Below are 13,449 nucleotides of genomic sequence, written 5' to 3'. Positions count from 1 at the left end.
TTGCAATGAGGAATACCAGTGAGGCTTTAGAAGTCAACTGAATAATATTTTGTTTTATCTCTCTGATTCAGTAACTTTTGATTTCACATTATTCCTCCATTCTCTCTTTAATATTCTATAAAAAGTAAAGCTAAGACAAAATGAAAACTTGCTCCCCTGGCAAGAGACTAAATTTCTTTTAAACAAGTTTTTGGGGTCCTCAAAATCATCAACATGATAGCATGGCTGCTCTTTACTTTACCTATCCAGTCTCATTAGAGCTGAGAATTTTCATTGGGTGGCAATGTTGAAATAAAATATGACCATCATCTGTAACCATCTGATATGAATTAACCATGAAAGTCCATACTAATGCGTACTTATAAGAAATATATATAATTATGTGTTAACATTATGGAACTTTCTATTAATGCACAATGGTTTAGAACAAAGTTACAGAAGTAAATGCAGAAATAATGCTGTCATTCTAAAAAAAAAACAAAAAAAAAAAAAAACCTTGAATATATTTCAACAAAACTAGACATAAGGACATAGTGCACTTGTTACACAATTTTGTCAGATATCAATTAAAAAATGCAAAAAACCTCAGAGCACCAGTGCCCATGAGGCACTGATACCCAGATCTACTTCATTTTCTTTGTATAGAATAAAAACGCATACAAAAATAATGAAGGAATCACTATCAACAATTTCTAAGTTAAACAGAGATTCCTTACTCAACTGGTTTACAGCAACTGGGACATATCTACAATTATAAAACAATGATTCATACATTCTAAAGCAAGAAGCCAAAGTACCTCATGAATTTTAATGCGTACCTCGGGTACTGGTGGATAGAATACTAGAGTTCGCAAAAGCAAAGCCTGAACCTTTAAATGAAGTAACTGTAAAACACTCAACACAATAAAATTACCCCTATAGTATAAATGTCAAGATATAAAGACCAACAACTCAATAAAGATGTTTTACCACCAAAGAATGACTAGAGAAGAAAAAAGTGCTGAGCTTCCTGTGAAACTCCAAACACAATCTATATTAAAACTTGCTAATCATAAGCAATAACTTCCACTGATGAAATGCAGACCTGGTTATTAAATGCACTGCTCACACTTTCAACCTATAATAATCTTTCTAGCAATTGGTATATTCCATATTGGTATTATAAAATACTTCTCCAACAGTTAGTGAAGTTTACGACATTAGTACAAAATTGGTACTGTAAATTTTTTTTTATGGAATTACCTACATATTGAACACTTTTGATTTAAAAAACTAATACATTATTACCTGCAGATTTACCATATTTATAAACATTTTTACATGAAAGGGAAAGGCTCTTCCTTTTTTCCTAGAAATATTGCCACTTTATGGAGTTTCCAAACTACAAAGCTTAACATTATTTATACTTTATCCTTTGTATAGGTACCACTAGGCACTGATGTTGAGGATTATAACAACGTACGTACATGATATGCAGTAGTCAGGATCTGCATTGTACTTGTTGGTATCAATGTGACATAATCAATCAGCACTGAAATTTCCTCACATAATAAAGATGTAAAAAATTAGTAACTATATCCACAGCCCCTACCAAATCAATCCAAACTTTCAATATCTAGACAATTTGTAATGCCGTTTTCATGCGAGACATAACAAATTATGATATGTATGAGAACCAAACATGACCACAGTCAAGTCTACAATGCTTTCTTTATAAATACACTAATTATCTTTGGCTATATATAAAACTGTGTTGTTTTAACTGACTGTCAGACTTAGTAAGCAAATAATACTGAATTATACAAGTCAATGATTTGAAAACTACATCAATGGAAATTATTCTAGAGAGGAAAATTAAGGTAGCAGCCCATTGCAACGAGCTAAAATTACAAAAGCATTTCAAGGGCCTTCAAAAAATCTGAACTTCAATACAATGGCTATATTGACCTTTCCATAGCAAAATCAGTCCAACACAAATAACTTTCTTATGGCCAGCATGGTTACCTTAGCAGACTATTATCAAACCAAAACAAAATTAATTTCTAACATGACTCAGTGAAAAGGACAGTATTCTAGGTCACCTGCACTCTCCAACTGTGTGCCAATTCCACGAAAACAAAGCATCTTTGGCTACAAATTTAATGCTGCAAACTTCAATTTTAGAGGCACATCCAACATTCACAGATTTTAACAAGTTCTTTGGTGGGAGCAAAGTGACACCATCACCACAAGAACAACTGAACTCTTAAAAATATATTTTAAAAAGACTGATGTCACAGCTGACAATATTTAAATAACTAATGTAAGAATATACAATGTCTGACCCTACACTTGTGCATGCATTCAAATTCTTTAAAATGCTAATTTAATTCTTACTGGCATAATTCACTCTACAACAAGCTAATTTTAAAATACCCTGAACAACTTAGGCCACTTAAACTACTTATTTATTTTATACTATATATACACAGTTAGGTACATAATAAAGAATGTACATGTATGTGCAATAATCATGAGCATGTGCATACATTGGTACCCATGTATATTTTAATATACAGTAACTATATATATTTGTATATACAGTGTAAATATATGTTTATACAGTCTTTAAACATAATGTACCATTAACAGATACTGTATAAAAAGATATGCTTTCATCTTTGCATCAAAGAAAATATTTAATTGCATCCTGACCCTTCAATTCCTCAAGCTTTGAAAACAAAGCATTTTCCACTGCATCGGTGAGCAATATCTTACTCCTAATCGACGGAAGATTTAAGGCAGAATAAATAATGAAAATATTCTCACCAGGCTTTCTTAGATATGGTTGATTCATAGTGATATTTTCACCATCACACCTGCTTTTATCTAATCCTTAACCTAAGGTTATAATATCTAACCTTGTCTAAATTCATGTAATCTAAGCTATCCTTTCTTTTGAGTCCGAAATCTGATCTTGTCTACTATACAAGACTAATCTACTCTATCCTCCTCTAACAGAGTAACAGAACCATACTGAGCAGATATATTTCCTAGGCCGAATAAATTACACACACAAACCTCATTAAAAAGTACTGTTGAGAAGAAATACTGGTAGTAGAGGTTTACACCCACACCCCATGAGGATTCTTGGAGGTTGGGACTGCATTTTCTAGCTGTCTTGGGGAACCAATCATCCGACGACTGCTGCCAGGTTTAGCTGCACCTGAAGTGGTATCCAAACACTGTCTTAACATTTGAAGGAAATACTATAATGGCAATCAGATCATGTACTTGCCTTTCAAGTTCCTAACATGTTTCTTTGGTCAGCTCCATGTGCATTATTTTTTAACTACTGTTGCTGATACTTATATAATACTGATAAATTATATTCTTATTAAAACTACATGTCTAGACATTCAAGCCTTGGCATCCTAAAAGATCCTGACAACTCAAGTTACCCACAATCATGATTCCTTACATGACCTACAGATGTTGACCACAGCAATTTATTTTAGTAAATATCACTGACTTGTTTTTGATTTGATTTATATAGATTTTTGGCACCATGCCAAGCACTGGGGCAACTAAGAACATTCAGCGCTGAAACGGAAATTGACAGTAAAAGGTCTGAAAGGTGTTTAAAGGAGGAAAACCTCGCAGTTGCACTATGAAACAATTGTTAGAAGAGGGTATACAGTAAGATGGAAGAGAGATTATAAACAGGGGTACAGTAAAAGGAATGAACGTAGTTGCAGCTAGGGGCCGAAGAACCTTAAGTAATGCCTACATTACACCGAATGAGGTGCACTAACGGCACAACCCCCCTACGGGAAACACTTGTAAAATTCTAACACATTAGTTTTCTTATTTGTAAATATATAACTATAAGTTAATCTCAAAGGACCACCACATCAAGTTCCTTATGCTACAGTTATATATAATCAACCCACAACAACCTTTTAATGTCTTACATTCCACACACTTTTAGTTACTTATCATTAGAAATTTTCAATCTTTTTAGCTACAGGCTATTTCAGTGCCAGTCCCATTATTTAAGTCTTTTCAATTGAATTTCACTTGAGAATATATGCAAAAATACTTTCATTTCTCCATGATCAAATGAGAGAAAAATACTATTCCTTCTTAAAATACTCAAACTGGATAATACCAATGTAGTGTATAATTTTTTTGCATTGATGAAAGCTACGAGTGGAATTCCAATTTGCTTCAAGAATTCATCATTCTACGAACTTAACTTCACCATTTAATCATTGCCTGCTTGTTGAAACATGACAAATTTTTAATCAATTTGTATTTTTCATAACTAACAAAGGGACTACTGGCTTTATAACTATTAATGAGAAAACCATCTTTGGCACATAAGGTTCTTGTTCATTGCACTGTAACACATACATACATACAGACAAACAAACCATGCATGAAGAAATGACAACATATAGAAAAAAAATTGCTTTTGTTCTTACCTTACTTCCCTAAACTAAATTTTTTTTACCTACTTACAAAAATTTAAAGGAGCAACTTTTATTTTCAAACTTTAGATAAATTCCTTCCATTATCAAGGACAACCTGTTACCAACAGAAAATCTGTCAGGATCTGTGAATAGCATATTGGCAGGCTTGTACCAGGGGGGGAGTTCAATTTGGAAGTCCATATTTCCTGTTAACCAGTCAGTACTTACAATAACATCTCATTGGGTAGAAGTGCATAGACCACATACCCAATTTTTCTTCTTACTAATATAACTAAAATAACATTTTGAAGTATTCAATCTTGTACGTATATATCTATATATACAATGACATTTAAAGAACAAAAGGTCCAGTTTAGGGAAAAACAATCACCCCCCAATAAAAAAAAACTCTGGGTATGGGCCTGATTGAGTACCATTACCCAACACCTTATGAATGATGGTCAAGTTAACCAGCAGATTGGATCCATATCTTAATTTTGAACCATCTACACTAAATTTTTGTACATGCAACTTCCCCGGCAGATATATACTTAGCTATAGTCTCTGACGTCCCGACAGAATTCAAAACTCGCGGCACACGCGACAGGTAGGTCAGGTTACCACCCCACTCCCGCCGCTGGGTGGCGGGAATAGGAACCATTCCCGTTTTCTAACCAGAATTTTTCTGTCGCCGGTAGCAACAACATCGTTGTTGGTACCTCCTGCTTTGGAATTCTTTTCTCGTTGGCCGAGGATTATCTGTTTGACCTTTGGTGATGTACATTGATCTTTGGTTTTGGCATACGCTTATCGTGGACCGTTTTTTTGATTTTGGTTTGGATACTCTTTAAAATGTCTGACGTGGCACCTGTATTTAGGGTGTGTGCGAAAGAGGAATGTAAGGTGAGGCTACCGAAAGCATCGGTGGATCCTCACACGGTCTGTAAAAAATGTAGGGGGAATGATTGTTCTGCGACTAACACCTGTCTGGAATGTGAGAGTTTAACGGAAGTGGAATGGAAGACCTTGGCTTCTTATGTAAGGAAACTTGAGAAAGATAGAGTTAGGAGGGCTTCCATCAGAAGCTCAAGTAGATCCTGCTCTATTGAACAGGAAGTAGCTCCTAACTCTTCTGTTAATTCACCTGCTCATAGTTTGGTTTCAGCCCCTTCCCCCAGCAGCAAACCTGTAGATGCGTCTACGGAAATGGCTGCAATGAGAGCCTCAATAATCAGCTTGAAATCGCAACTGCAAGCAATGAAGGAGACAGGTAAGCGCAGTGATTTGTGCAGTGTCCCCAGTGAAGTGGAGGGGGCGTCTGACCGACTCCACATTGCTCCTAGGCCTAGACCTCTTTCAGACTCCCATGACCAAGGGAGGAGGAATGTCGAAAGCCGCAAGGGGGATGTAGAGTATTCCCAACGGTCAGGCGTCCCTTCGGCAGATCCTGTAGCCGCTTCCCAGGCTGCCAAGGACAGCTACTGCAAAAAGCGTTCCGCAGGAAGTGTCTTTTCGGACTCAGACTCTTCGTCTCCAAGAAGAGGATGGAGTTCTTCCTCTAAGTCGCGTCCTCTTAAGAGATCCTGGAAAACGCCAGCAAGCGAAGCGTTGCATTCCAGTCCTGAACCTTTTCCGGAGTATTCTCCTGCTCGGAAGAAGAGAGCTACGAGATCTCCTGACTCTTCTCCGGAAGGTTTCGCACACAAGACGAAGGAAGTCTTGGTAGGACTCCAACAGCAGTTGTCTGCCTTAGTGGGAGTCCTTTCTGAAGGCTCTTCTAGGAAGAAAGACGTTTCTCTTCCCATCAAGAGTTCTGTTAGGAGAGCCTCAGAGAGTAGGCGCCCTGGCGTTAGCAGACGCTCCTCGCCTGAAAGGTTTTCGTCCCCAGCGAGACCTTCTTCAGTTGCATATGACAGGACTCATGTGTCTTCTCCTGCTAAGAACGCTAATCGGAAACTCCCTACGAGCAAGAGTTCTCCCAGGAGTTTTTCTAGAGACGATTACGCCCCTCATGGCAAGTATCAGGAGCCTGATTCGCGGATGTCTCGTGAGAGAATTCGTGCGGCTAAGAGCTCCGGGAGAGAAGAGAGCCCCTCTCTTTTCAGAGCTCCGCAAGAAGGAAGGAGCGTTCGTTCGTCCTCTAGACCTTTCCCGAAGGAACTACCCTCTCCCTCTGGCAAGTACCCAGGAATCAGGAGTCCCGTAGGATCTTCTAGATATCCTTCTAAGGACGCAAGAGTTTCGCCGAATAGGCGCCGAGATTTGGACAAGTTTTCTTCGCCTCCCAGGAGGGATAGGAGAGAATCTAGCACCTTTCCGGATGGACGCAAAGGGAAAAGGAGCTATTCGCCTGCTAGACGTAGTTACCAGGACGCAAACGTCTCCGCTACTGGACGACGGGAACAAAGGGTTCTCCTTTCTCCTCGCAGGCGCATTTCGCCTTCCAGGCGTCCTCATCAGGACGCAAATGCCTCTCCTTCTTGGACCAGGCAGCCTCACCAGGACGCAAGCGCCTCGCCTTCTTGGCCCAGGCGCGCTCACCAGGACGCAAGCGCCTCTCCTTGGCGCCAGGAACAGGATGTTCTCCTTTCTCCTTGCAGGCGCTCTTCGCCTCACAGGCGTCTGATTCAGGACGCAAGCGCCTCTCCTAGCAGACGCAAGGAGCAGAGCAGAAGCCCGAGTATAGGGAAGCTCCAGGACTCGTGCAGGAAGGAGGATAGAAACAAGGTTTCGGATATCCAGCAAGGGGACATTGATTCTCCTACAGTTAGGAAACACGAAAGAAAAAGGCTTCTTTCTACGGATCGGTCTCCTGAAAAGGCAAAGCCCTCTTCTCCTGCATCGCTTTTGGAAGAAGTTTCGGAAGAGATATCCAAAGATGCAGGAGTTTCGGACTATAAGAGACTTGCTTCTCTTTTGTTGCAGGTGTTTGGAGACTCGCTACGCCAGTCGGATCCCCCTTCTCCGGGATCTTTATTATCCAGTACGAAACTGTCGAAGTCCTCCTCCTTCGTTAGGATGACCCCTACTCTTTCTATGAGAAAGTCTCTGAAGAGCCTCGAGAGCTGGCTCAGATCTAAGAAGGAAGCGGGGAAGACGGTATTCGCTTGTCCTCCCTCTAAACTGACGGGGAAACCAGGTATGTGGTATGACACCAAGGAGCCAATGGGCCTGGGACTCCCTTCGTCCTCAGATGCGGACTTTTCCGCTCTTGTAGATTCGTCAAGACGACGCTCTCTGCATTCTGCAAAAGCCTCTTGGGGAATGTGTGAGGTTGATCATCTCATCAAGGGCCTGTTCAAGACTCTCGAAGTCTTTAACTTTATGGACTGGGCTTTGGGAGCTTTAGCCAAGAAGTCTCAAGAACCAGACTTCGTTACCATGGAAGAGTTGGGCAGTGTATTAACCTGCCTAGACAAGGCGGTTATGGATGGCTCCAATGAAGTGGCATCCCTTTTTGGATCCTGTATATTGAAGAAGAGGGCAGTGTTTAGCTCCTTCTTAACGAAATCTGTTTCGCCTCTGCAGAGATCCTCCCTTTTATACGCGCCCCTCTCTAGTCACCTTTTTCCTCAGGAAATAGTGAGGGATATATCGAAGACCTTATCAGAAAAGGCCACACAGGACCTGCTGGCCCAGTCAGCTAAAAGGCTAAAACCTGCTGTTCAGGTTTCAAAGAAGAAGAAAGTTCCCTTCCAGCAGCCCTTTCGGGGAAGGTCTTGCCCCTAGATCTCTCTCAGAAGTAGACGATCGGAGAAGAGAGGAAGGTCTTCTCGAAGGCCGTTCGTCAAGACCCAGTGAGACTGCGGTCCTCCAGACAAAAGTGGGTGCCAGGCTTTGAGACTGCGGTCCTCCAGACAAAAGTGGGTGCCAGGCTTCTAAACTTTTACGAACCTTGGGCACAGAAAGGTGCCGATGCCTGGTCCCTATCCATCCTAAAGAAAGGATATTTAATCCCCTTCAGGGAAAAACCTCCCTTAACTACAACTCCAAGGGAGTTGACAGCAAACTACAAGGATTCTGTCAAGAAACAAGCCCTTCTACATCTCGTGGAGCAGATGCTTTACAAGGAAGCCATAGAGGAAGTAAAAGATCTCTCTTCCCAGGGGTTTTACAATCGCCTGTTCTTGGTTCCGAAAAGTTCAGGAGGTTGGAGGCCAGTTCTGGACGTGAGCGCCCTGAACATGTTCGTAGCAAAGAGGAAGTTCACAATGGAGACGACAGCCTCGGTGTTAGCAGCCCTGCGTCCAGGGGACTGGATGGTATCCCTGGACCTGCAGGATGCTTATTTCCACGTGCCAATACACCCGTCTTCCAGGAAATACCTCAGATTTATGGCTCAAGGAAGAGTATTTCAATTTCGGGCCCTATGCTTCGGACTATCAACAGCCCCTCAAGTATTCACGGGACTAATGAAAAATGTGGCTCACTGGCTTCATCTCGAAGGGATTCGAATATCCTTGTATCTAGACGACTGGCTGATACGAGCACAGTCGCGAGTCAGATGTCTGGAGGACTTAAAGCTGACACTGGAGTTAACACAGTCCTTGGGACTGTTGGTAAACCTCGAGAAATCCCAGATGATTCCCCAGCAGAACATTGTTTATCTGGGGATTCGGATGGATTCTCGGGGTTTTCATGTGTTTCCATCACAGGAAAGACAGAACCGCTGCTTGGAAAAAGTAGCAACCTTCCTAGAGAAAGAACAATGTTCCGCGAGGGAATGGATGAGTCTTCTGGGGACCCTTTCCTCGTTGGAACAGTTAATTTCTCTAGGAAGGCTTCACCTAAGGCCTTTACAGTTCTATCTAAGAGAACATTGGGATCAGAGATCCCAAAATCTGTCCGATTCCTTCCAGATCACGAAGGAAATAAAGGAGGACCTGCGTTGGTGGATGAATCCGTGCAGGATCAACGAAGGAGTATCCCTTCATGTTCCAACCCTCGGCGAGTGTTGTATTCCGACGCCTCAGATGCGGGGTGGGGAGCCACTCTAGGGACGAGAGAAGTGTCAGGCACCTGGAGGGGAGAACAGGTGTCCTGGCACATCAATATGAAGGAATCAACAGCGATTCACCTGTCTCTCATACACTTCGAGGCTCAGATCTCAGGTTCAGTCCTGCAGATCAATTCGGACACACAACACCCTAGCTTACATCAATAAGCAAGGAGGGACGCACTCGTTCTCCCTTTACAAAAAGGCAAGAGAACTACTGCTTTGGGCAGAAGAGAGAAGAATCACTCTCCGGACGAGATTCATTCAAGGGGACAAAAATGTAAGAGCCAACCTTACTGAGCAGGAGAGACCAAGTACTACCTACAGAATGGACGTTGCATCAGGAGGTATGCAACAGACTATGGAACCTCTGGGGGAGATCAAATATAGATCTTTTTGCCACCCATTGGAACAACAGGCTGGAAAGTTACTGCTCCCCGATCGCCAACCCAAGGGCGATTTCGGTGGACGGCCTTCTCCTCGATTGGTCCGGAATAGACGGGTATGCTTTTCCTCCGTTCAAAATCATATCGGAAGTAGTAAGGAAGTTTGCAGCAGCAGAGGGAGCCAAACTGACCCTCATAGCCCCGTTCTGGCCAGCGCAAAACTGGTACACAGAGGTACTGGGATGGATAGTAGACTTTCCGAGATCTCTCCCAAACAGGAGCGATCTTCTCAGACAACCCCACTTCGACAGGTATCACAAAAACCTGCCCACTCTCGCTCTAAACTGCCTTCAGACTATCGAAGGACTTGTCAGAACGAGAGGTTTTTCTCGAGAAGTTGCGAAAGCGATCGCAAGAGCAAGAAGACCATCTACTATTCGAGTCTACCAGTCGAAGTGGGATGTGTTTCGCAGATGGTGTAGGACTCAGAAGATATCCTCTTCCAGTACCTCTGTGACAGATATAGCTGATTTCCTCCTTTACTTGAAGGAAAAATGTAATCTAGTAGTCTCTACAATTAAGGGCTATAAAAGTATGCTATCTTCAGTCTTCAGGCATAGAGGCCTTAACATTGGGGAAGACAAAGATTTACATGATCTGATAAAATCCTTCGAGACGTCAAAGAACAGAGGTATTAGAGCACCTAGTTGGAACTTAGATGTGGTCCTAAAGTACTTAATGACCTCCAAATTCGAACCTCCCTGTAAGGCTACGTTCAGAGATCTGACAAGGAAGTCTTTATTCTTGGTCGCGCTAGCATCAGCAAAAAGAGTAAGCGAACTACAAGCCTTAGAACATAATGTTGGCTTCAGGAACGACTCGGCGTTCTGTTCCTTCAAATCGATGTTTTTGGCGAAGAATGAAAACCCTTCGAAACCTTGGCCTCGAACCTTCGAGGTAAAAGGTCTTTCGTCTCTAGTAGGTACAGAGCGAGAAAGGGCTCTTTGCCCAGTTAGAAGCCTTAAGTTCTACTTAGAAGGAAGAACGAACTAAAGGGGAGTAAGGAGAGTTTATGGTGCTCAGTTAGAGATCCCGGAAGACAGATCTCAAAAAAATGCTCAGGCGTTCTTCATCAGAGATGTAATCAAGGAAGCCCATTTAGCGTGTAAAGAAGAACAACTGGACCTCCTTAGAGTTAAAGCTCACGAGGTAAGAGCAGTCGCTACCTCTTTGGCATTCCACAAGAACTTGTCGATACAGACTCTAGTGGAGTTAACTTTTTGGAGATGCAATTCGGTCTTTGCATCCCATTACTTGAGAGACATTCAAGCGACGTACGACAAGTGCTTTACTCTAGGAGCGTACGTATCTGCGGATTTGTTGCTGGGACAGGGAGCTGAACCCAATCCTTTTTAGTTTTATTAGGTTAGGGTTTTTAATGGTGTTTGGTGCGTTTTATTGGTCGATTGAAAGAGGGTGCAGGAGTTGACCCCTTTCAAATCGTAGTTCTAACATGTTAGTGTGGTCAGGTGATCGGGATTGGTCGTTATGCTCCTTGTAGTGTCTTAAGTACCTAAAGCTCTATCATGTAAGAGGGTTAGCCCCCGTTGGTATGATACAGGTCAAGGTTCTGCCATGTAAGTGGGTCAGCCCCCATTGGTACGATCCAAGAAAAGGCTCTGCCATGTAAGCGGGTAAGCCCCCATTGGCATGATCCGAAAGGGTTATCAGTCACAGGTCTCATCCTCTCTGAAACTCTGATGGCAAGCAGACTCATAGACAGTATCAATGAAGTCTTCTTCCATATCAGGTAGGAACCAAGGTTGTTTTTGTTAATATACCTACAACGTATGTTGTTTCCCTGTTTTTATATTCATAAATAATTAGTATGTAACTGTCTCTTGCCCTCCACCAAGGGTGTCAATCAGCTAAGTATATATCTGCCGGGGAAGTTGCATGTACAAAAATGATATTGTTAGTATACAATAAAGTTTTGTACATACTTACCCGGCAGATATATACGATTAATGGCCCGCCCAGCCTCCCCTCAGGAGACAGGTGGAAGAGAAAAATTCTGGTTAGAAAACGGGAATGGTTCCTATTCCCGCCACCCAGCGGCGGGAGTGGGCTGGTCACCTGACCTACCTGTCGCGTGTGCCACGAGTTTTGAATTCTGTCGGGACGTCAAGAGACTATAGCTAAGTATATATCTGCCGGGTAAGTATGTACAAAAATGATATTGTTAAACTACAATAAAGTTTTGTACATACTTACCTGGCAGATATATACTTAGCTATAGTCTCCGACGTTCCGACAGAATTTCAAATCTCGCGGCACACGCGACAGGTAGGTCAGGTGGTCTACCTTACCCGCCGCTGGGTGGCGGGCGTATGAACCAATCTATCTCTCCAGCCAGATTTTTTTTTTTTTTTTTTCCACCTGTCTCCTGAGGGGAGGCTGGGTGGGCCATTAGACGTATATATCTGCCAGGTAAGTATGTACAAAACTTTATTGTAGTTTAACAATATCATTTTTGTACATGAACTTCCCTGCCAGATATATACTTAGCTGATTGGCACCCTTGGTGGAGGGTAAGAGACAGCTAAAGTAATAAGGAGAGATAAGAAACAACTGATGTTGTAGGATATAAATAACCTTGGTTCTTACCTGTTCAGGCAGAAGACTTCATTGATATTGTCTCTGAGTCTGCGTTGCCTGGAGAGCTACAGCTAGGACGTGACCTGATGCTGAAAGACTCTCGGATCTACCACTGGATATGTGATCCCTTTGTGTGGTAGAATCCAAGTCGGATCCTGTTAAAGGGAGTTCGTCCCTATCTTAACAGGTCCTAACCACTACTACTGCAAGGAGCCACACTCATCAGACCACCTAACCAAACTACTAAAGATTAGTATTACGACCTAAAGAGATGCCTTCATGCATCCTCTTTAAGGCAACCAACAACAACAAATACAAGGGGGAAAAATTTATACTACTATAACAGGAATGAGTTCCAGCCTCCCTGCCCCAGCACTGAATCCGCAGATACGTACGGGCCCAAGGCGAAGCATTTTTCGTAAGTGATTCTCACATCACGTAAGTAGTGGTTCGCGAACACTGACTGACATCTCCAGAATGTTGTCTCCATCAGATTGTTTTCGCACGGACATATTCTTGTTGAAAGCAAGAGAAGTTGCTATGGCTCTTACTTCGTGTGCTTTCACTTTAAGAAGCCTAAGATGTTCTTCTCTGCAGGATCCGTGTGCTTCTTTGATGAGGCTTCTCAAGAAGAAGGACAATGCGTTCTTCGACAATGGACGAGTAGGCTCTTTTACTGAACACCACAGGACCTCTCGGTTGGCTTTCAGTTGCTCTTTTCTTCTAAGGTAGTATTTCACCATTCTCACTGGGCAAAGAGTTCTCTCGGGTTCTTCTCCTACCAAAGAAGATAACCCACGAATCTCGAAGTTCTTGGGCCATGGACTTGATGGGTTCTCATTCTTTGCAAGAAAACCAGGAAGGAAAGAGCAAATGAGAGAGTCCTCCTTAAAACCCACATTACCATCAATCGCCTGAAGCTCACTCACTCTTCTGGCGGAAGCTAGAGCCATCA

General features: G+C 42.3%; 1 protein-coding gene across 3 annotated transcripts in view; it reads right to left on the bottom strand.

The window, feature by feature from the left end:
- Window positions 1-1,562: 1,562 nt before the first annotated feature.
- LOC135208390 (uncharacterized) overlaps window positions 1,563-13,449 on the bottom strand; it is a 29,216-nt gene continuing 17,329 nt past the window's right edge. For all 3 annotated transcript variants that reach the window (XM_064240492.1, XM_064240493.1, XM_064240494.1), the window contains exon 9: window positions 1,563-3,205. In XM_064240492.1, coding sequence (XP_064096562.1) covers window positions 3,105-3,205 — 101 coding nt within the window. In that variant the 3' untranslated portion in view covers window positions 1,563-3,104. The remainder of the gene's footprint in view (window positions 3,206-13,449) is intronic.

Source organism: Macrobrachium nipponense, chromosome 35 (assembly GCF_015104395.2).
Source record: "Macrobrachium nipponense isolate FS-2020 chromosome 35, ASM1510439v2, whole genome shotgun sequence".
Classification (NCBI taxonomy): domain Eukaryota; kingdom Metazoa; phylum Arthropoda; class Malacostraca; order Decapoda; family Palaemonidae; genus Macrobrachium; species Macrobrachium nipponense.
Note: the sequence above shows the minus strand (reverse complement) of the source record. Positions and strands in the feature narration are given on the sequence as shown.